We start from the raw sequence: 25,576 nt of genomic DNA, 5'->3' as shown, positions 1-25,576 counted from the left end.
ACAGGAGACAACTCCAATGAGGAGAATATCCGGTCACAGTCTCATTTTTATCCAGATGAAAAGTGACAAGAGGAAGCTGAAAAGAGGGAGACAGAGGAGACGCCATAACAGCAGCCTGCTCTGTGTGAGTGTGTTTGTGTATGTGTGATGGATATCTGCACACCATGTTGAACGTTATTATGCATGACAGTGTTATCACTGGCTTATAGCCACCACCACCAAAACCCCCTTGTTTGTAAACAGCATTCTGTCAACATGGCGGTTGTAAAAACACCCTTAAATCTGGAGTGATTGGAGAGGAAATGGATGCAATCAGAGCTAATTTATGACAGCTGTGATAAAAAGGACATAGAAGAAGGAGCTGGTGGGGGATCGGGGCATTGCTTTAGTTATGCAAAAGGATACTGATGGTGTTAGTGGTGTTTGGATTAGAGTCTTTGAGGAGGTGCAGATGATATGATTGCAGTTTCAGATGTTACTTTACTTGCTGAAATGTCCTAGGAGCATTTTGTGGTTTGTATTTAAACTGTTTCGTTTTTCCCTCCCAAATTGTGAGGATGTTGATCAGTCGTGAAGACACACTGGTATAACATACTTCACATTATTTCACTGTTTTACTGTTAGGACAATGTAAATGTTACATCCCAAACTTCAGTGAGTCTGGAATTCCAGTCCTAGCTTATCATCAATTTATTACTATACAAAGGGGGTATACATTATAATGCTCGAGATGTTGATGATGCCACCGTGTACAATATGTATTTTATACAGTACCAGTATACGTCAATCCAATGGTGGAAGAAGTACTCAGATCTTTTAGGTAAAACAAAATAATTAATACCACTGTATTAGCATATAACATATACTTGAAGTACCAAAAGTAAAGTACTCATTAAGCAGATCGTTTCAGAATAATATATAATATATTATTGGATTATAGATTTTGATGCATTAATGTATCAATTTTAGTTGGAGGTGGAGCTAATTTTAATTACTTTATATACTGCTGAGTAGTTTAATGTATAATAATACATCACAATTTATTTGTTGATTAGATTTTGTACTAATAATCTGAATCTGCAAAGAAACTAGTAAACAAAGCTTTAAAATAAATGTAGTGGAGGAAAAAGTACTTTAATAGTATAACAGTTATTTTTTACTACTGTAGCTGTACTCATACTTTACTGCAATTCATGAAAGAATGCAGCTCTGCTTTGACCCACAATCCCTTCTGTTGTCTTATGGGAAGCACCACTGGAGCAGTTTGGGGGTCAAGCATTGCACTCAAGGACACTTCAACAATTTGTGGTTATGTGCCAACATGTCTAAGCTTTAGGCTACTAGCACAGTATGTGCACCTAAGGACATGCAATTATAGTCCAGGTCAACAAAGCCAGCAAAAGCATGCATACACTCACATGCAGGAAAATGCAACTGACATACAAACATGCTGTTAAATACTGTCTAAAGATAGTATTCTTTTTTGGCTTTAAGGAGGCATGTGTAGATTCAGCACCTTTATGTCTCTCAGACATGTTGTTCACTTATAAAATACTGATGCTATGACCGAGGACGATACTACATGTGGGACTTAGCTAACTGTTCCCAAAGCATTATGAACCGGTTGGACCAGCCTATTGCTGTGAAAGTGCAGGTCACACAGGTGCAATTTTTTGAGTGAGGATGTGAGGCAGCAAATGATTAGCTTAGTCACCTTTTGACAAAGGTTTCTTTTTGTTCTCTGTGGTAAGCATGCTACTTTGATTTCATGAATCTATTTTTGACAACTTCAGAACAGACATAGTCTTTTGTTTTATCCCTGCTTTTGGTATGATTTGCTTCTCCATCTCTCCAGTAAACATGTTATATTCCTTTGTCTTGTCCTGAATTCCTAAAAAGCTTTATTCACTGCAGCGAGTACATGTGAAAAGATTCTAATTTTAAAATTCGTTCCCAACAGTATCACTCTACGAGGCATTAAACCATGCAGTACAGTTCACTGAGCTGTATTCAACACTTCCCGGAAGAAGTGTCCTCTGTGTGACTTCTTACTGAGGAGGAAATGAAACTCAAACAATAAAAACCAAATTAATTTGTGCAGGACTATTTATAGCTTGCAGATACTTGTGAAATAAGAGTAAAATAAATCAGCTTTGCCTTTTGGAGGACATCGTGTGGTAGTCAGCCACCTTATCCTCCCCAGCCCTGTGTTCTCTGTTGTTCTCTCCTACCCTGGTGTGTCTTGTATGTCCCTGACTCGTCTCTGGATGGGTGTGTGTGTATGTGTGTAAATGTCTCCTGGTCTGGCTCTGTGGTTTCCCGCCTGCTGCTGATCACCGGCACACCTGTCTCCAATCATCCATCAGTCTCCACAGCTTAAATACCAGGCTCTCCCACAACACCAACGCCAGATTGTCCCTGTACAATTGCTACATAAAGGCGCCGCAGACTTACTAAGTTACGTACTCTTTGCTAGTGTGTTTTTTGCCTTGTTTTTTTATTCTGTTTTTGCTCTGCCTCAGGATTATCCTGTGCTGGTGATCACAGTTCCTGTCTTTGTCTGGATTCCTGTCAGGCTGCCTGCCTGTCTCTCCAGCCACTCCACCTTGCCTGTCTCCAACTACTTCACCACGGAGCCAGACCCTTTGCATCCAACCTGCTCCATGATCTTGGTTCCGCTGACGGTCAGTCTCCACACCCCACCACCAATTCCACCTCACGGCCAGCCCAGGTCTACACGGTACCACCTACACCTCGCCTCACAGACCAGTCTGCCTGTCCAGATCCACGCGGGGTCTAAACCGAGTCAGACGGGTGACCGCTGCTTCAGTCTCCACGCCGGAACCATCGCTACTCCCCCGGAGTTATCAAGTTCGACGCCGAAGACTTCGCTCTGAAGAATTACGCCGCTTCCCACTATTCCTGCTGACATTCTAGTAAAGTGTGAATTGGTTCTAAAAGACTGCTAATGTGTTCTGCATTTGTGGCTTCGAAAGATCGTACATACGACACATCGGGACATCATAGGGCAGCAGCTTCTGCCGTGTCAGAAGTGCACCTCATTGCGCCGCCATATTTAAAGTGGCAAGTAATGCTGAATGGCATTCAGTGATGTTACAGGGGATAAAAATTGCACAGTGTCATGGATCACAAGGATCCTGCCTCCATTCTGAGAAAACCAGGGGAAATAACAACTTTTAAAGTTTTATTTTTCAGTGTATTACTGTGTTTATCTATGGAACACAATAAAACATTTGTAGGACAGTAAAGTATAAAAGTGCAACCACATAATTACTGTGTAGTTCCAATTTCTCTCTCAAGCTCAACATGTTGGTGAATAGATCAAACAAAAATCAGTGTGAAGTGTTACCAAAATATTCAAATGGCGATGAGGTACATACATGTTGTCTGAAGTGTAGCTGCCAATATGAAAAGTCAAAAAGTCAGTCAGGTGGTGACATCTCGGCGACAAGTTATTCTTCAGTGACAGATGACATTTCTGTGAGGTTGCATCTGGAGTACTCTGGCGCTGAGGCAAAGCTGGCCTTTCACTCTGTCTGCCTAACTAGCATTAATCAGTAAACCTCACACACCACCCACACAGGCATAAAACACGTTAATGGCAGCTGGCTCAGTGAGTGTAATGTCCCCTCTCTTTGTCGTATTGTTTTGGTGGTTTTTAGATGCTGCAATCATCACTGTCCTGCAGAGTCCTTCAATTTTTTTTCTTATTGCTCTTTGTTTTCTTCTAGAGGACTAGTCTGGGGTGGTGGTTTATTACAACTAAACAATACAATAATCAATGACTAGTTCAGCAAGCGACACTGCTTTTTCTTTTTCTTTCGTCCTTCCTTTTCGCTTCTTCTATCATTTCCTCCTCTCTCCTATCTTTACTTTGTTGCCTCATTGCACACGCTGAACATGTGACAGCTCACTGTCAGTGTGTGCACTCTATTCAGCTGAAGGCTGGCCTCAACTGCAAATACCCCTGCCTTCATTTTGGGCTCAGAAGTACAGCAGCAGGCATGCATGGAGGCACAGGATGGCAAAGGGAGTCGCCCCCAGTGATTCATTTGAACTTTTCCTCTCTTTGAAATGGCATCACAGGGGCCCTGCATGATTAATGTCACCACACTTATATACACTGTTCTACCCAGAGTGCCAGCTGAATATCTGAAAACCAGGAACTTTTCAGAATGCCCATGGGCAGGTCTGGGGATATTGTGTTTTGATTGTCAATCAGTTTGCTATTCAACCATTCCAATTGTTCATGTAATGTCATGCACTCAGGTGAACACACCCACCAACAAACTGAGTGGCGCTGCATTGTGACAGTGTGCAAACAGGCTAATTAATGGATATCAATACAGTGTTGTTAGTATGTGAATGTGACATTAGTGCAAAAGTCCACACTAAAATAAAAAAATAAATAAAATCACCATGTACTGTTCATGTGACCTTGAGAAATCCACTGTGCATTTTCTAAAATAGTCTAAGTTAAAACACAACACAGCTGAGCCAAGGATCTAATTTCTGAAAATGTTCTTGTTTCATGATCATGTTAAGTTTTGCTTATATTCGTATGTAAATAAAATTAAAGGACTTCAATCAGTGGTGCCAGAAAGAGAGACACATAACAAGATACATTGAAATTATTGTTTTGTTGACTGTGATTGTCTTGATGACGACAAACAGCACTTTCCCTCTGTAATACTGAAGCCAAATTAAGCTCTTTGGGATGATGTTGCAGCAAATATATTATCCTATTCATTGCCCCTTTCATATAGTAATAATGTGTATGTTCCCATTAAATACTATAACTATCAAAACTGAGTTTGAATTGGAAAATATAAGTAAACTGAAATGAATAAGTTTTACTTACAAAACTCACAAAAATACATTTAAAATCTATAATGGCAAAAATTATGCAACAGCACCAAAATAGCATTATATTTCTTTCCTTAATGTAAAATAAAAAAGTAATTTTGTGATTGGGTGAAGTGTTTCTGGACACAAAAGTAATAAACATACTTAATAAATACTGTGGGGAAGAGTTACATTTCCGTGTGTCAGTGAGATGTATGGACAGCTACATTAAGCGTAAGACACATCTGTTAAATGGCTTCTGGGCCTGGTGGTACACAAACTGATGCTTTGATACCTGACATCAACAACAGTGTGAACTGCAACAATGCAATACAACATCAGTATTATGACCACACCCATTCACTGTGTCAAAGTACTCTTCATCGAGACACTAAACCCTAAACTAAAGCCTCCACCATGCACTGCCATCGCCTCAGAGAAATACAAGTTAGTAGGGGGCTTTGGTTATTTTTAGGGAGGATATGTGGAATAACAAACAGCAGTATTATGAAGCACCGAGCCTCCAAGAAGTAGTCCTACTCGTGGGTTGCATTTATTAAATTATCCAATGTTTTCTCCTATTTTGTGGCTGATCAATATAGCAGCCCTGACTGTCCCATATTATCCTCTAGTGGAGTGTCTTCTTGTTGACTCCATGCTGAGACTCTGATGCTTCACTTTGCACCTTTTACCTCTGAGACTAAACGACAAGATCCATCCAGTGAGAGCAATGGGAACTTTTATAATTATTGCCGCAATTATAATCATGCCCGTATTGCAGCAATGCCTCTCTGGGCTCTGTGGTCCCACTGCTAGCTGGATGGGCACACAGAGAGAAAATGCTAATCAACATCCCGGCTTCATCAACTTATTGGTGACTGGGGTACACCAAAAGAGCCTCTTCACTCCTTTCAAGGATGGATGTAATCAGAAGCAGCATCTATCCATATTTCCTTTCCAGGGGAAAGGGGAGGGTACAAAGCTCTGCAAACGTACTTGCAGTAGATCCACAGCATGGAAATACCATCTGGATTATAATTGGATTTAGGAAGTAAAGCCCTATGTGTTTGACTAGCTTCATCAAATAGTATGCTTGTATGATTATCAATCATTGTGATTTCCTTGGTATTTTCTCTACATCACTGTCTTTTTGTCTCTGTGTGAATCCACTGTCAACATCCAGGGAATCCAGTTTGCCAAGGACAACTCAAAATAGCACACATCATACAGGAAAGTGTGGAACATTCAGCACAACTATACAAATAGGGTAAACACACTGAGGTGCACTTTCCTACCTCTTCCCATTGGTGGATGTAGCGAATGAGTCTAGAGAGGCGCAGGAGTCGCAGCAAGCTGAGGATCTTTGTGAAGCGGACAATCCGCAAGGCGCGTGCCGTCTTGTAGAAATCTGAGTCGATGCGCGTCTCCACAATGAGGAAGATGTAGTCCACAGGGATGGAGGAGATGAAGTCCACCACAAACCAACTCCGTAAGTACTTGATCTTGATCTGTTGCGGGTCCAAGATGATCTCCGTGTTGTCCTCCTTGACAATACCCGTCCTGAAGTTGAGGACCAGGTCCATGAGGAAGAAGGTGTCGGAGACCACGTTGAACACGATCCAGGGGGGCGTATGCTCATCCTTGAAGAAGGTGATGCCCACGGGGATGATGATGAGGTTGCCCACCATCAGCAGCAGCATGGTCAAGTCCCAGTAAAACCTTGTTGGAGAGAGAAATGGAGAAAGGCAGAGATGGGATGGTGAAAGAGAGAATGCGAAAGTCAGAATATAGTAAAATTCTCTATTAGAAGTATTATTATAGTGACATTTATGTGTAGCATCTATAGGCCTTTTTCACAGAAGACATTGACGTTTCACAGTAGGAAAAGTGTAAATAATAAAATGACTGATGGCTGAATTCCATTTAGCTGCTTCAGTGTCAGGGTCCTGGTATTGTGCACAATGGCTCACTGTCACACTGTCATTGCTTACTGAGACACCTGAATAGAACAGAGCCATTGTTAATGTTATAAGTAACATCTGTGCTTTTCCTACTTTGACAAGTTAAATGTCTATCAGATGTAATAAACTTGATTATATGTTCACTTGTGATGTTTTTCTGTGATTGAACTTACTTTGCGCATAACTTGTTCTGTTACAATCAGGCACCAATAATTTATACTGTTATATATGGCATACTAATATCATATATATGTTTAATGTATATGTTTCATATATATGTTTATTTTTGTTCACTTGCTATTATCATGTGTACACATATTGTAAAAGAGCACAAGCGTATTAACTTAACTCATTTACATTCTTAGCTTTACTGCTATTTAAGTCTTTATATTACTTTACATTACATTTTCATTTATGAGGATCAATAAATATTAATCTCACCTTTTGAGAATGACTTTTTTGAAAATGACCTAACCACAAAATACCAACCCACACACACACTGCAACTGCTTGGCAAACATTGCAGAAGTTTATAAATTGTTTATCTATCTAACCACAGATTTACAGTCTGATATGCTGTTTTTCTGTATAAGCAACCAGTGATGTGACACTCTGTGTCTCATCGCAAACCTGTTTTAACCTTAGGTACCTTTGGGTGTTGTGCATGTGTGGTGGAAGTGAGCTTATACACACAAGGACTAATTATAGCATAATAACCTATACATATGTAACCTCCCCATCATGCCAGAAGGCAGCTTGACATGAAAGCCATTTATTGTTTGGACTGTAAATCACAACTCAAAGGTCAATGAGAGTTAACTGATAATTACAAACTGTACCGTGACCTTGTCTATCTTCCAAGCCTGAGAGTTTGGATATAAATTGCACCCTCTGTTGGCTTGGTAATTGAATCTAGATCGGCCCTTTTGTCTTAACGGTGATATATCCTGGATACTCCATAGATTGCACCATGAGCAGGTTCTGCATTGTGCACTAGCCCAGTAAGCTTGGATGATTAACCCACCCAACTTTAACTGGGCCACAAAGATTTGTCTCTGTGCAAAACCAATTTCAAGAGCAGGGCTGTAAGAAATAAAGAAAAATGGATACTACATACATAACCAGGGTAGAAGATGCATTTTTACTGCAAGCGAGCTAGACAACAAGTAATTACTGATATTTCACTTCCTTGTTGCAGCTGATGTCTATTGATTTCGTGGTGGATTCACAGTGTGTTGAAGTAAATAACTCATTCGTTTTCAATGAACTGCTGCTCTACACGATCACACGGCCTGATCCAAAAAGACATCTGGTCCAAGTCAAGTTGAGTAAAAATTTAGTTTTAGTGAGTTAGCCTCACAAAGCAAAAACATACAGATAAAAATAACCTAGCACACACCTTGTCATAGTCAGCCATCATGCCCGTACGACCCCTGCAGCCTCTGGTGTACTTTCCTCTTCTTGTGTGTCTTGTGCGTCCTCTGTTAGTCTCGAGTTGTGTGTGTGTGTGTGTGTGTGTGTGTGTGTTTCCTGGTCTGGCTCCCTGGTCAAGACCTCACACACAGAGTTTCCAGGTTAACCACCCAGCTCTGAGTTATGGTTCCCATGGCGTCTTCTCCGCCTCCTGCTAACCCACTGTCCTCACCAGCACTCCAGGATTCCTACGCTTCAGACCCGGACCCCTTCACCGGAGACGTTACCAGGTGTTGGGGCTTACTGCTGCAGTGTTCCCTGGTTTTCTGCCAGCGTCCCATCACATTTGCCTCCGACCAATCTAAAGTAAACTACATTGTGGGATTACTACAGGGAAGACCGCTGGCCTGGGCGGAGACAATGCACGCTAGCCAACCCCTTTCGTTATTTTCCCTGGCGGAGTTTCTGTAGAGAATGAGGAATGTCTTTGATCATCCGGACACCAGTGGGAACGCAGGAAGGCGGCTATTACGGATAATCCCGAAGGACCCGAAGTGTGGCGGATTATTCGGTGGAGTTCTGCACACTAGCAGCGGACTCGGTATGGAACGAAAAAGCTCTGATCAGTGCATTTGTGAAGGGATTGAACGAGCAAATGAAAGATGAGTTGGCAGCTCAGGATGAACCCGGCGGCCTGGACGCGATGATTTCGCTATGCATTAGAATGGACAACCGCATACACGAAAGACGCCACGAATGTACCAGCCGTCCTCTCACTCAGCCAACTCGGCTCTCCCCACGTACACAAGACCTGGGACCCAAATCCTGACCCCGGGCCCATGCTCGCAACCATGCAACTAGGTCGAGCCCATCTGACGCCAGCTGAGCGCCTCCCCAGACGGGCGGCAGGGGAGTGCCTATACTGTGGTTACAGGGGCCACTTTCTGGTTGCATGTCCGGTGAGGCCAAAAGAGTAGGCTCACCAGTTGCAGTGGGGGTTCTGGTGAGCCAAAACAACCCCCGTAATCCGTGACCGCCTCGTCTTCAAGTCCCAGCTACTCTCTACCACCAACAGAGGTCACTCCCTTTGTTAGCCCTCATTGATTCTGGAGCAGAGGGCAACTTCCTAAACACCACGTTGGCCCAAAAAGCTGGCCTCCCCACAGAGACTGTAAGTTTGCCCCGTCAGGTGGAGGCTTTGGATAGCTGTGGTTCTCTCCGGGAATCATCGTGAGGATTCAATTTCAACTCATCTCGTCTTCCAACAAGTCGGAGCTCCTACTGCCTCTCCACCTGCTTGCAATCTGCTCGGTCCCCACCAGAGGTCAGCACACCAACACTCAACCTGGAACCCCTGGATCTGACTCCTATACCTGAGCAATATCATGACTTAAAGGAAGTGTTCAGTAAAGACCTCGCCCTGTCGTTGCCACCACACCATCCCTATGATTGCGCCATTGACCTTATCCCTGGATCCTCTCTTCCATCCAGCCGCCTGTACAACCTGTCCCGACCCGAACGGGAAGCGATGGAAAGCTACATCAAGGACTCGTTACAGGCAGGCCTCATCTGGGCATCCTCTTCACCAGCAGGGGCGGGCTTCTCTTTTGTGGAAAAGAAAGACAAGACTCTACGTCCATGCATTGATTACAGAGGGCTCAACCAGATCACCGTCAAAAATAAATATCCATTGCCACTCCTTAACTCCGCCTTCATGGTGCCACTATCTTCTCCAAGCTCGATCTCCGGAACGCCTATCACTTCGTCCGGATACGGGAAGGAGACGAATGTAAGACTGCCTTTAACACCCTGCTGGGTCACTTCGAAGACCTAGTCATGCCATTCGGACTCACTAACGCCCCAGCTGTCTTCCAGGCCCTGATCAACGACATACTGAGAGACTTTCAGAACCACTTTGTTTTTGTCTACTTAGACGATATCCTCATCTTCTCTCAGGACCAAGCCAGCCACATTGCCTATGTCCGTCAGGTTCTTCAACGAATCTTGGAGAATAAACTATTTGTCAAGGAAGAAAAATGCGAGTTCCACACCAGTTCGGTGAGCTTCCTCGGGCACATTCTCGAGAGTGGACAAATGAGACCGGATCCGGCCACTAACCAAACTCACTTCTTCCAAGATCCCCTACTCCTGGAACGCCAAAGCGGACACTGCCCTGACCAAGCTCAAAGCCCTCTTTACCCCGGCCCCCATCCTCATCCAACCTGACCCCGTACGACAGTTCACAGTGGAGGTGGATGTCTCAGACGAGGGAGTAGGGGCCGTGCTCTCACAATACTCCAGCACTGACCAGAGACTCCATCCCTGAGCCTTCTTCTCCCAACGCCTCACCCCCGCCGAGCGGAACTCCAACGTTGGGAACCGAGAACTCTTGGCTGTGAAACTGGCATTAGAGGAGTGGCGGCACTGGCTGGAAGGAGCAGAGCAACCTTTTATTGTGTGGACGGACCACAAGTACCTGGAGTACATCCAAACGGCCAAGAGGCTCAACTCCCGACAGGCACGCTGGGCTCTGTTCTTCGGACGCTTCAATTTCACCCTAACCTACCGTCCCAGATCCAAGAATAGCAAACCCGACGCCTTATCCCGCCAGGACCACTCCCTGGACAGCAACCCCGGACCTGACACCATTCTCCCTTCCACCTGCGTGGTAGCCTCCCTGACATGGGAGGTTGAGTCGGTAGCAAGGGAAGCACAGAGAGACCAACCTGACCCTGGAGACGGTCCCCCTAATCGCCTGTTTGTCCCTGATTGTGCTCACTCCCATGTGCTCCAGTGATCCCATAACTCCCGCTTTGCCTGCCACCCAGGCATGACTCGCATACTCTCCCTGCTTAAACGACATTTTTGGTGGGCAACCATGGAGGTGGATACCTGGGCCTTTGTGGCCACATGTGCAGTCTGTGCTCGAGGTAAAACCTCCCATCGACTACCTGCTGGGTTACTGCAACCACTACTCGTCCCCAGTCGCCCATGGTCCCACATAGCTCTGGACTACGTTACCGGGTTACCTCCCTCTCAGGGTAACGCTACATTCCTCACCATTGTTGACCGGTTCTCCAAAGCAGTTAATTTTATAGCACTCCCCAAACTTCCTTCAGCTCGAGAAACAGCGGATCTCCTGGTCCAATAGGTCTTTCGCTTCCACGGAATCCCACTCGACATAGTCTCTAACTGGGGTCCCCAGTTCATCTCTCAGGTATGGAAAGCATTCTGCCTAGCCCTGGGAGCAGCTGTCAGTCTCTCCGGATTCACCTCTCCGGATTCCACCCCGAGTCCAATGGCCAGACAGAGAGGGCCAACCAGGACCTCGAAGCTGATAAAATTATCCTAGCACACACCTTGTCATAGTCAGCCACCGTGCCCGTACAACCCCTGCAGGCTCTGGTGTACTTTCCTCTCCTTGTGTGTCTTGTGCGTCCTCTGTTAGTCTGAGGTGTCTGAGGTGTGTGTGTGTGTGTCTCTTGGTCTGGCTCCCTGGTCTCCCGCTTGCTGCTGATCACCGGCACACCTGACGCCCATTACTCATCAGTCTAGACAGCATAAATACCTGGCTCTGCCACACTACCAGCACCAGATCGTCTCCGTATATTTGTACGACTCTACGTAACGGCTTCCCGCTTCACCCAGCTAAGTACTATTGTAGCTCTGTCTAGTTATCTCGTTTGTGTAAACTCTGGTTTGCTTCTGTCACAGAAAACCCTCCTCGCTGGTGATCGCAGTCACATTGTCCTCCCGGATCTCTGCCAACCTGTTTGCCTGTCCTGTCAGCTACACCGCCATCCTGCCAGCTGTCTCCCCGACTTTGCCTGCTAGGCAGCTGTCTCCCCGGCTCTGCCAGCTAGCCAGCTGTTTCCCCAACTCTGCCAGCGACACCTCATGAGCAACTACCACGCGGATCCAGTCCACTCCACTTTGTGGATCCGCTGCCAGGACAACACGTCGCCACACCCGGACCAGGCCAGAACACACCTCCCCAGTCCCCGTTCCTGGATCTTCGCAGTCCGCCCAGGGTTGGACGTACCGCTTCCCAGAGGGCTACAGTATACATCTCCGGTGCTACCACTCGGGAGAAGTGCTATCTTCAGTTATCTCTTCTGTTTAAATAAACACTGACTTACCTTTAAATCTACACATTATGTTCTGCATTTGTGAGTTCTCGATCGTTCATTACGACACACCTGGTGTCTTCCATTTTTTTCTTGTGAAACTTTCTTGGGAGTCTTGTTTTTTCTTTGCTTCCCTGTGTTTGCTTTGTTGGATGAAGCACAGTTTACCATTTCATTGATGATTAGTTAGATCTATAAAGGCTTTTTCCTATTTGAAATCCTTGAGATATGCTTGTGATGAAGTGCTACAAAAGCTTGACCTTAAAATAGATTTACCCTTGTACCTTGACATCCCCATTGATGCTACTACAATCATGGATGTTCCACGTTGCTATAAATGAAACGTGCTGCTAATAATTTGAGATTTCTTTTTGCTAGCAATATTCTATTTTCTTTATCTTTCTGTAAACATGACTAAACTCAATTACTGATGCATTAAGGAGGCAAAACATGGGACATCAATGATGGCCATCACTGTATTCTCTATCTAACTGTTTGTCATGGTTGCCTTTGGAGACAAGAGGTCTCATTGCCTCTAACACATAAATCTGTGGACAGACTTTACTCTTGGAATAATTTATTACTGTAAAATACTGCAAAACTACACAGGTTGCTATGTAGCAGACGCTTGAGTTGTAATGTACTCGGATTACAATTTACAAGAGCATCTCACACTTACACATGCATACATAAATACATAGTATACGCAGACACACATCTCAGTTTCATGTCTACTGCACACAGAGACACATGTACGCACACACACTGAGGGAACAGTGACAGTAATTGGAATTCTTCAAAGTAAAAGGGTATCTACTGTTCCAGCTTGTTGTCAAGTGGAATTATATTTAGACAGACCTTGCCACCACTGTGTTTGCAAATGTTAAGACTGAAAGCCCAGGAGGACAAGAAAAACTTAAAAGGAAGAAATGACATTTGTTCTTCATATTGCCATGTTTCCTAATATTACAAATGCTAGATGCACATTTGTATAAGTTACACAGCTTACTAATATGATGTAAGTGTCCTCCCAGCACTTGACAGACAGGGTTCTGTTTCTTTCAGTAACTGTAACAACTGTAAATCCCTTTGTTTTGCTATTTGTATGAACTATGATGACTCAACTACACATAATACTTCTTTTCACATTTAAAGGATAATGTCAGTGATTTTATATTTCTGCAGCTGCTGTACTACAAATTACAAAATACTATCACAAATAGCAACCATTTTTCAAAAGCATACCATAACATTTAAGACAGTCAAATGTGTTTTTCCATTCTTCCAGGCAGACATTGGTTTTCATTGTGTTCACTATGGTAAAATCAGTTTAAAGAGACATGTAATCCATGTGTTAAGGTCACATTATCAGTGTGGCAATGCAATTCTAAGTTAATACTGCATTACCATACAGAATCAATGTAACTTTGAGTAAGGCATATAATGCTTCTAAAATATTATATGGAATTCCTTGGTTAATGGTAATGTAAAATATATGTGACTTGAGATAGTTAAATTATAAAAAAAAAAAAAACAGATTTTGTCCTTTAATATACTATTAAAAAACAGAGTGATATCTCAAGGCACATGTACACATGTACAAACAAGTTGCAATAACATAACGGTTCTGTAAGGCTGCTAGCGGTGCTTTGAGCTGAATGCTAACGTCAGCATGCTTACCATGCCTACAATGACAATGCTAACATGCTCATGTTAAGCAGGTACATTTACCATGTTCACCACCTTGGTTTATCATGTTAGCATGGTATTTGGTCATAAAACAAAGTATTGGACAAATGGACTTTGACCTGATGATGCGGACAAACCAACACTGCCATTCCTGGAGCCACGCCACTAGCCTGGCTAATAAAAATAAATGCAGTCTGAGTTCAACGACTGGGTATCTTTCAGCACCAGAAAAAAACAAGACAAGCCATAGAGGTGGGGGCCTGACAAAGATGTCTGGCTTGTAAAAAAAAAAATTAAACCTTACAGAAAAATCTCAGCCAGCAGTTAGAGGATGCTGTATGAATGACAGAGTGAGGAAACAGAGTGAAAGAAATAGAAAAATACTGCCACAGGAGAGCGCCTCAACATCTTTGTAGAAAGAATAACAAGACAGAATGCTGTTTAAGAACTCTGGACGTCACTCTGGCAGAACACAGCTATTGCTGCCACCTGTTTGAGTAGCCTCAGTTGTTATAGGAGTGTGGGGATTGGTTTGATTAACAGCAGCTGCGGTACGCTCATGGTGATAATGCATCTTTCCAAATATGAAGGGAAATGCAACACATGTTCCAACATAAAAAGAGAAAAACAAATCAGATCATGGTTCTTTTTCATGGTACAACTGGATTTTTTTCTTCAAATAAATCTACTAGTGGAAGACATCCTATGACCATTAGTCAGATATTGAGGACACCCCTAAAACAAATATTATTGTGATTGAACCACTAAATTATTCTGGGATAAGGAAATAGCTCACTATGCAGAATTTTAATGAGCTGTTTAGGAATCCTTGTGCATTGTGTTTATGTGTACGTGTAGACTGTGGTTTTACATGCACATTTCACCTTTTCATTTTTGTAGTTGCCTCCTAATGGAGGTCAGGCCACCTAAACATAGCAGGGATCCATTTACTGTGTTTTATTATGCACTGGGACCCTGACATAGAAGAACATTGTTCTATAAATACAGTTCGGCAAGTGCGGGATGTTAGGCGGACATTTCAAAGGCATTAAACAATCCCATATCTCTGTGTGCATCCCAAATCACAGACTCACACTGTGCAGTGGCATACCACCTGTATTGAAATAAAAAGAAAGCAAAGTACAGCGACCTAGCAGTGGTGAAATTAAGGTTATATTCCTAGGTTTTGGAGGAGAGACAAACATCTCATTTGAAACAAATTTATGGTTTTATCCTTTTTATTTATTATTCTATTTTATTAGATAGTTGTTATAGTCATCCCTAGTTATGCCTGGGCTATTCTGGTCACAACTCCAGTACACGTGTTAAAACACGTAAATGTATAGTGAAAAGTTTATTGACAGCAATTAAATACTTCTTTTATATATGATGTTTTTTCTACATGAATCAATCTTTTGCAGGTAACAAAATACATCTGATAAAAACACATGATAATAAAAAGATAAAAAGATATAATCACAAACCATGGAAAAACGTGGCCAGAGCTTCTGTGTGTGTTCCTATAATTATGTGATCACTTGGGAACATCAGAGCTGTCTGTATGATGTAAATGGCAGGCCGCTGAAAAGTAGACCTCAAATTTTTTTTTACTGAGCTGAGCTGAGGCGGTAGATTTCCATGATGTGTATGAAACAAACTTTTAAAAATGAGGCCCAGCAAAGCAGAGAAACATTGGAAAAATTGAGGAAAAAGAAGCTGCAGAATGGCTCACACCTAACTTGTTATGGTGCTGAGAGTTCAATGTACTGATGAAGGGAGCCCTGACATTTTGATGTCTGTAGGGACAGAGCCACAGCCCACTCTGCTCTCCGGTGGGGTGACCAGGGACTGTAGGAACATGTTGTCACCCTCAGAGTGCATCTGACTACACGATAAGCCTCTCTCATTCTCCTCACCCTACCAGCCAGGTTACCTGAAAGGGATTGTGAGAGCCACCACAAACAGCCCGAGATGGACACACACTTACCTTTCAGAATAGCCTATATTTAAATTGAGGAGGCACAGGGGATACAAGAATTGGGTATATATAGTCCTGCATATATAGGGAGTATATGTTTGTATTTGTGCATACATGCGTGTGTGCACTTGTTTTCATTTCCCTTGTAGAGGTGTCTATCTGTTGGCTACCATGCTGGGAGAGTGATGGCATAGCATGCAAGCAGATCATCTGTCATGTCAGGTACAAGTTGCAGACAGCATGTAACAGTGTCTCCCTTTATTTTGCACCACACTGACTGAATGGGAACAGCAAAAGAACAGTGGGTGCTCCCAGCCTACACTTCCACAAGGGCACCAGCCAACATTGTGTGCACTGTAAATGTAATTTGGGCTGATTAACGATTGAAATGTATCTGTTTTTGCGTGAAAAAGCAGTTTCCCTTTTGAATAATTAATTTGTGTGCATGTGTGTGTGCTCCCATTTTCTATCTGAAGATTTGGTTGAGTTATCTGGGGTCCTGCTCAGTTCTGATTCACTATATGCCTGAGAATTCTGGCTCATGTTATGTTAAATATCAATAGCACAAACACCCTGTTTCATTTTTGACCATCACATGCCTATACACGGTTCTCACGTTTTCCCTCCCAAAAACAATTTGAATACCTAAATTCCAGGTTTTGGCTGATACCAAGTACTGATCCAATACCAGTGCTCTTTTTTTCTTTTTCTATTTAAAGCTTGTACAGCTGACAATGTAGAAGCGATCGAGTTTGAATGAGTAAGGTAACTTGATGATCTCGAAGTAGAGATGCATTGTGGTTTGGGGTTTAGTTGTGTTATTTCCTGTTTTATTTTGTAAGTGTTCTGCCTCATGTATCTTGTATAATTTTCTTCCTGTCTTTGTTTGCTTTTCTCGACAGTTTTAATTGTTGGCCCTGTCCTGATTAGTTGCACCTGTGTCTAGTTATGTGATGCTGATCTTCAGTCCTGTATCTGTTCCCCAGTCTTTTTCCTGTGCCTCTGTGTTCTCCCCATGTTCCTCCATTTCCCTATTGTTCTCAGATTCTTTATGGATTAACCTTTGTTGGACTACTTTGTTCTTTGTTGCACTTTTTGTGGATTACTCTTTGTTGGACATGTACCTGGACTTCTCAGCCACCCTTTGTTGTGTTATATACTCCGTTTCAGTATGTAAATAAGGGCATCTTTTGTTTATTATACTAGTTCCCTGTGTGTCTTGTCTTTTCTTGAGTCCACTACCTGAACTGAACTGTAACAAGATGTTGATACACCAATGTTTATTTTAAGCTCGTGAAAATTTAATTCATTTAAAATGTTGTAAAATTGTTACAATTATAAAATGGCCATGACTAAGAAACAAATGGTGAATCATATGGATTGATCACAGTTGCCCAATACCCGATTATGTTTATTGGATTGGTGCATCACTACTAATAGGACTACTGTGTGTGTTTGTTTGTTGTATAAATATGTTATTCCACTGGTATAAATACATGTTATTCCACTGAAACTGTTTCTCTGTTTTTAGCTTAGTTGCAGATACAGAGTTGAAACCAACCAGTTGTCATACCTAAACAACAAAATAGGTAATTCTTCAGAGCGTTCCAAAGCCTCTAAAAAATGGCCCATATGAGTGCCCCAAAAACTACTCATGGGAGTGTTTTCTGGTTTGGGACCTTTATGGTTCTGGTTTGGTTACATTCGGTCAGCTAAAATTTCTTGGGTAAGTTTAGAGATGTCCCTTTCATAGTTAAAAGAAACCAACATTGACTGTTGGTAAGAGACAATTATGAAAATCATAAGTGCAAAAATCCAATGTCAAAATTGCACTTTCTGATTACCCAATTTGCTGGGAGAAATTAAGCTAAAGCGCAGATAATAATAATAATAATGCATTTAGTGTTCCTTTTGAAACACCTGTTTGGAGCTAACTTCCGGTGTAGATGTATTTTTGCTGCAAATATCTTTTTTAGCACCACTTTAACTGAACTAGTTCTAAATTAAACTCAAATGATAACTGACAGAACAACAGCCTCATTAAGTCCCTTGCCATTTTTGAATGAATGAGGAGGATTGAATGGAAATTAAGCATGAAAGGCTCTGTGTGTGTGTGGGGGGACGACGACGACTTCATTTTACATAAGCTACACTTTGCCTCTCCCTGTGGCTATCTATGATAAAGTCTGTCACACTTAACTGGAGAACAACATCTGTAACAACAACAACAAAAAACACCCATGTATTGCCCATAAAAGAGCATTGGTTTTAAACAAGCCAGTTGGCAAACACAGCAAGATTAAGTGTCTAGAAGAACAAAACTCAGGTTAAAAGGGTTAATCCTATTTTTGTTGTCACCCGCTCCAACGATGTCAGTAACGTCGCTGTCTTCGCTGAGCACAGCCAGCAGGCACACTGCAAGCACATCACTGACAATGGGGCTGTGCAGTCGCAGGTGGCTATATTTAGGTGAGGCACGCTGTTTTATCAAACCTAGGCTAAGAAGATTTCATCAGAGGGAGAGGCAAATCTCCCCAACCTTAGGCTATGAGAAAACAGAGGGATTTACTAAATACCTACAGAGGGGAGAGGAGAAGCAAAATCAGCTGAAAGGAGTCAACCTTACCTAACACTGCTAAAAGAGGTACATAAATAAGATTACAAGTAGTTCTACTGGTAGGACATCAAGGTAAGGGTACAGTGTATGATTTTTCATTCACCTCTAAAGCGCTGTCTAGGACTGTTATTCAACACAGCTAAGAGAAAGACAATGCCAAAGACAATGTCACATCCACTGCAGTAGAACATTTTCTAACAGATAGAGGTCTGACCCCTTAAAGGTAGGCACTGACAAATTAATAGAAGGATGCACAACCACCAAAATTCAAAACGCAAGAGTGGAGCTATCACTCACAATTCATCGATAAGTCTTTTGAATCACAGAGTAACACTTGACAACAACTGAATCTGAGTTATTAGTCTTCACATCAGTAATGGTTATAAACACAGCAGGAAACACAGTCTATATTGATCATTATTATCAATTATGATCAACTGACAAACAGAATGCAGGTACTTTCATCTATTGGTCAAACTCTGGTTATGTCTGAGTAGATTTCACATGCATGTAGTCAAAACATACTTTTAATTTGAAAAAGCCTTCCTCACCTTCTTTCTGTCCTCACCTCAGTTTGTCTGTATGTATGTCATTTGTGGGTCAGTTAGTGTTTGGTGCATTGCATTGCTCAAAAACCCAGCACATTACTTTCATGATGATTCTATATTATTATTCTATATTTAAAGGGAATTCAAACCATTCAGCAGTGTAATAATCACTGAATTGCTAGTTTCTTTTCACTTCATCTTCATTCAAAATCGGAGATGTGGGCAGCGATTCAGAGGTCCGGAACCAGGCTAACCATCTTAGGAACACTCTAAATGCCGCTGCGTCAGTCCCAGACATTCAAGAATATGCCCCAGATCCACTCATTGAAATAAGTCCAGCCTAAATTTGCTCTGATGTTTGAATAGCTCAGAAGTGTGCACTTAAGCGCTCTGACTAAATCATGAAATCACCAAAGCTACTTTGCAAACTGACCAGATGCAATCAGGGAGCCCACTGAGAAGAATGCTCTGAAGTAGCCAAGTCTGTGTTTCCTGTCCCCTTTTTATACCAGTGGGTTTATTTCTTTAATTTTGTCTGTTTCTGGAGAGGCTCTGCCTTGCAACACTAGTGGCTACTCAGTATCCCCGTCCTTGTCTCTGCAGCCCTGCAGTGTCCTTCACAGCTTCCCAGAGCGCAACCTGCTACCTATCTGGTCAGAGGAAGAAAAACTGTACACGGGTAGTCTGCAGTCAGCAAATAAATGTGCCCTCTGTGGGGGAAACATAGAGAGTGGCAGGGCTGTACTGAAGACACGGAGAGGACAGAAAGCTCTCCAGCCGGTGCCATCAGCATGCACTTATCCTACAAGTATATGCCAGTATCTGCACTCCAGCTTTGTGGACTGTCATCCTGCCACTAATTGCATCTGTGTTTTATCATGATGCCTTGTTATCTCCCACAAGGTCCTTAGGCTCATGTCAAAGGGGTCCCTTGTCAGCCAGCAAAAGTGTGGCAGAGGAAACACTGGCCAGTGCCTCCCAACTACTGAAAACAACCCCCCCCCCGCCAGCCCACCACTCTGTTGGACAAGAGAGAGCCAGAGAGTGATGGAGCAATGGGATTTCTCTTAACATAGATGAAGTGCAAAGATAATGTACTGTCTGTAATACCAGGAGCTGTTCACCCTGTACACCATCACCTCATGCCCTTGCTCTGGGCTGCACCAGTACTGGGCCATTATCTTCACCACTTCAGGTGCTGCAATCAGCAAATGGAGCAGCCGCAGTGAAAGCCTTTTTTATTCATCTCCAAAACGGTGATCTGAGGTCAAAGTGTGACAAGGAGAGAAGGGCCACGAAAAGAGCAAATAAGGGGAGAGAAAATGTGGTAGCGGGGAGAGAAAATGACTCTGTACAACATATTAAGACTAAAGGGCAGGGAAAACCAAGAGAGGGAGTGTACGAGGAGAGATCCATGTCAGCATGGTCTTCTGAACATAGGGATCATCACTTTTCCTACCACAATGTTGTTTTGAGCAACATTACACAAAGGCAGACGTAAATAAAACCAACATTAATACAGCTTAAAAGCTGATGGAAAACCCTCACTAAGAAGACACTCGGAGCATGAAATCAAATCAAATCGGAGAGGAGATGTAGTTTATCTCATTTTTGCTGGTATGCGTGAGTAAGCAAAAGTGGAGGCTTATCTGACTGAAACCAAACAGGGGCAGGATTTATCATGTTTATTTGTTAGCTCTATAATTTTTTGATTGTACATGCTAAACAGGGTCAGGGATTGGATTTACCAACTTTGCTGCTGTCTCCCTGTTCAAACCACTGGGTAACTTGGTACCCCCCCCCCCCATCTCTAACCACTCCATGTCTCATAATCCAACCATTTGTCAGAGTCTTCTAGACACCCAGCATGTGGCAGGGCCAGGCCAAACATATTGATCCAGGGAACTATTTCCTGTGAATCACGCCAGCCACACACAGAGTTCTTTATTCAGCGCACTGGACTCTGCTCCTCTCTGAGTGGAAACCCCACTGTTACCAAAGCGCTTCAGCCTTCTATACATTCTTACAGAGTAAACCGTGGAGAGGTCCTCTAAGGAAATGCCATCCTTCTGCCATGTCTGTTCTGCATAGATGGCTGGAGAGAGTGATATTAGCAAGGGAATAATGGCAATCACAGGTAAATTATGAGCAGGCTGTATGACAGATCATTATTTGAACTCGCATAAAGATATGTAAAAGTCTCACTTTCCACAATATGTTGAATTACTGTTGCACCTTACTGTAGCTCTGTTACGAAGATGTACTGTATTGTTTAATTATATTTGTTGCCTTCTTTCCATCTGTTATAACTTACAAATGAAAGTGCTTTGAGCAAATGAAATAGGATCACTAATAAGATGTGGAAGCTATGCACAACACACAGGGCAATATGGTTCAAATCAACACCACAATATTATTAGGATTTTTTTATACACAACCATCTCTAGGGATTACAGAGAATGGCCCGAATAAGAGAAAATATCCAGTGAGCGGGAGTTCTCTGGGCGAAAATGCCTTGATGGCAGAGGTCAGAGGAGAATGGCCAGACTGGTTCGAGCTGATAGAAAGGCAACAGTAACTCAAATAACCACTCGTTACAACCAAGGTATGCAGAAGAGCATCTCTGAACGCACAACACGTTGAACCTTGAAGCAGATGGGCTAAAGCAGCAGCAGAAGACCACACCGGGTGCCACTCCTGTCAACTAAGAACAGGAAGCTGAGGCTACAGTGGGCATGGGCTCACCAAAATTGGACAATAGAAGCTTGAAAAAATGTTGCCTGAGTCTCGATTTCTGCTGTGACATTCAGCCGGTAGGGTCAGAATTTGGCATAAACAACATGAAAGCATGGATTCATCCAGCCTTATATCAACAGTTCAGGCTTGTGGTGGTGGTGTAATGGTGTGGTGGGTATTTTCTTGACACACTTTGGGCACTACCAAGTTTTGTTGCTGACCATATCCATCCCTTTATGACCACAGTGTCTAATGGCTACTTTGCTGGATAATGCGCTATGTCACAAAGCTCAAATAATCTCAAACGGGTTTATTGAACATGACAATGAGTTCACTGTACCCAAATGGCCTCCACAGTCACCAGATCTCAACCCAACTAAGCACCTTTGGGATGTGGTGGAATGGGAGATTCGCATCATGTGCAATCGACAAATCTGCAGCAATTGCGTGTTGTTGTCATGTCAATATGGACCAAAATCTCTGAAGAATGTTTCCAGCATCTTGTTGAATCTATGCCACAAATAATTAAGGCAATTATTCAATTCAATAAAGTGGCCGGTGAGTGTATATATATATATTTATATATATATATATATATATATATATATATATATATATTTGCAAAATCTAAATGATCTGAGCATGAAAGTTCATCTTGACCTTGTAATTTGACAAAATAATCTTAACTCAAGTCCACTTACCATCATTCTTCTGAGATTTCAACCTGTCATGGAGTTGGTTAATAAACTACTAGTAACTGAAACAAATTTTTAACACATTATACAGTGAAGCAACTCATTGCAGATGACGACCATGAGATTCAGTTGAAAGCTCATAAAAGCTATGTAGTATGTGGGGCTAGAGTTAAGGTTTTGTCAAATATGAATGCTATTCAATGCAATGAACTCTGTTGGACTGTTATGCATTACATCAGACAAAATGCTTCACACATGTAACACAAAACCCTCAAAAACTAATTGTGTTCATTTTTTAACTACAGTCTGAATTTGATAATTTTGCAAAGCAGAATTTTATATACATTTTTTGTTAAAACACAATATGATCATATTATCATGAAATGGTTCCAGTGAAAGTCCATAAATGTTAATAATTAATTAATGACTGGCCCCAGGACATGGTAGTCCATTGTTTAGATAAACCTCCCACAAGCAAGACAAAAAAGAAAAAAAAGAAATTGATAGTCAAAAGTTAAGATAGACAGAAAGACAATGGAGACGTAGAAGGATCAGATGTAGAGAAATGACAGTCTTGGCACAATGCCATCTCTGTTACATTACCCATGGTCGTCCACCTGCAGGTGGAACTGATTATTGTTTCTGGCACATTCTGCTAATTGGCTCTTAACTTAATAGAACTTGCCTGTGAAGCTCACTTTGTAATGGTGAGTATCTTCCATTAAATTTAAAGTGCTTTTTAATATGGTGTTTCACATATTGTGTCCACCCCCTGGAGCAGCATATCAGTGCCAGTTTGACATCCTGGCCATTTCCTATCTAGGCTGATAGGAAAAAAGCAATCCAATTTCAGAGAGACAAGGGGTGTGAGAATGCACCTGGGACACAGGCAGGGCTGAACAGGTCAGCCTGTACTGGATAGAACTGTGTGAGGAGGAATAAACAGGCTGGGGCTGCAGCGTGCATGCAGAGGTCAACACAAGGGACGGTGTGATTTGGTTACTGTACTATACAAACTATGCATTAAACAGGGTAATTCTGGGGGAGAATGAAACACTAAGCAGTCTCTCAGCATACCACTTTTCTCCAGCTAAAGGACAAATCAGGGTCAAAATATAGTTTGCAATTAATACGTTTAGTATTAGTTTATTTTAACCTGCATGGGGTGCAAAAGGATGGGCTGTCATATATCAGACCATTTTGTGTTTCAGGTCAAAAACAGTGGTGTACTGAGCTGCCTTCTAATTTGCGTGTTTGTGTTTTGGACCCTCATAGCATTGTTAAAATCAGTAAATCCTACCATCTGGCTCCTAATTAGGCAAGAACAAACCAAGAAAAGTAGTTGCAAACAGCATTTCACCCAGCTCTGTGTGTGAATAGCGTGCCTGGACGCTGAATGGAAGAAATCAGAGAGAATCAATAGCATACCGGGGGTATTTTAACCCAAGCAATCTTAATTATTCATTCCAACCATGCTGACAATTCCCATAAAATACAGTGTGCTATGCTTTCTCGATTCCTGGCAACCAAGTGATTTCTTGTTTTCAAAGTTTTCATTTTTTATGTGCAATAAATTCTTCAGTCATTATACATGGGTTAGTAAAAGCAATAATACCAAAGAAGATAGATATTCTTTAGTCTGGTTATCAATTAGGTGATGATGCAGAAAGCTGAATCACTGCAGTGCCCGTAATCAAAGTAAAGAATGCCCTCTTGGGTATCATTGGAAGATTACACCTATATATTCTGCATTGATGTTGATTGCTTTTTCGACCAGCACTGATTACATATCAAATGTCAGATTGAAATTAAAACTAATGTGTAAAATGAGATTTATAACAAGAGCCACTATTTGGATGGAAAATAATTGTTACTGTGCCACAGGACAAAAAAAAGAAGAAAAAAGCATACAGTAGAGCATCACTGTCAAATTCAGAGTTTATCTCCACAGAGTTACAATCAGCTGGAGCCCCTTTTGCACAATTCATGTGTCACAAGGCTCACAAATCCGGCTGTAACCTGCTTCCTCCCCTTCTCAACTTCTCCCCTGCATGAGCCAAGTGGACAGGCGAAGTCAACAAGGGATAAGTGTCAGTCCATTGTATGGAGAGAGCAAGCACTCTTAATTTTTTTCCCTTCTTTTTTGCACTCCTCTCATTTTCAAAACAGGAAATGGTGCTAAAATAATGCCGTAGCCAGAATCAGAAAGTGTCAACAGGAATACAGAAAGGTCACGCTAATGTCACACACAAGGCACTTCAAAAATGACTTGACTATGGGGTGATAACTTGTTAAAGAAAGTAAGTAAATAAATACACATTTTCTCCATCAACCACCCTGAAATGTTGAGATGAGTAATTCTGACATATTTACCTCTGGTCAGTGGGACAAAAATCACATCTGTCCAGTGGCAAGAGAAATAAATTTGACACTGAAATGTGTTAAAAGAGGAACAACTAGAGAATTGGTCTATCCTGACTAGTGTTGTGTATCCACCTGGCGAGATTATAAATTGATGTTGCAGTGGAGAGGATGGTGGCGCAGGAAGGACACACAACATTACATTTGTCAGGTCACCAAAATACATTAAGCATACCAGTTGGGTGACATGCTGCACTTAACAGAAAAAGGCTTTCCCATTTTCAAAATGTATATGATGTCCAGTCAATCAATATAACCTCACCTCGAGACCATCACTTAGCCAAGGTTAAACTCAGCTCTCTGCCTAATACGTAAAGCTGAATTAAATGACATATCAGGAGGGTGAAAAAAGCCCATGCAAAACTAAAGGCCATTCTTTTACAGTTGTGCTCACGTGTCCTGATTCCACACTCCCACACAAGTGTGCCTGGTGAGGTCACACGGTACCGTTCAATCATTCTGCCACTGACAGGCAGCCTTCCACCCACCGGCCACGCACATCTTCCCTAGGCTCCCTCCATTAAA

The 25,576-nt window shown here is 42.3% G+C and overlaps 1 protein-coding gene across 4 annotated transcripts in view; it reads right to left on the bottom strand.

The window, feature by feature from the left end:
* hcn4 (hyperpolarization activated cyclic nucleotide-gated potassium channel 4) overlaps positions 1-25,576 on the bottom strand; it is an 87,206-nt gene that overhangs the window by 46,840 nt on the left and 14,790 nt on the right. For 3 of the 4 annotated variants that reach the window (XM_044207494.1, XM_044207475.1, XM_044207468.1), the window contains one exon: positions 6,162-6,585. In XM_044207494.1, coding sequence (XP_044063429.1) covers positions 6,162-6,566 — 405 coding nt within the window. In that variant the 5' untranslated portion in view covers positions 6,567-6,585. Of the gene's footprint in view, positions 1-6,161; positions 6,586-8,226; positions 8,310-25,576 lie in introns of those variants that run through there. The other variant, XM_044207485.1, reaches the window with a different exon arrangement.

The sequence above is a fragment of the Siniperca chuatsi genome, linkage group LG1, assembly GCF_020085105.1.
Source record: "Siniperca chuatsi isolate FFG_IHB_CAS linkage group LG1, ASM2008510v1, whole genome shotgun sequence".
NCBI lineage: Eukaryota > Metazoa > Chordata > Actinopteri > Centrarchiformes > Sinipercidae > Siniperca > Siniperca chuatsi.
Note: the sequence above shows the minus strand (reverse complement) of the source record. Positions and strands in the feature narration are given on the sequence as shown.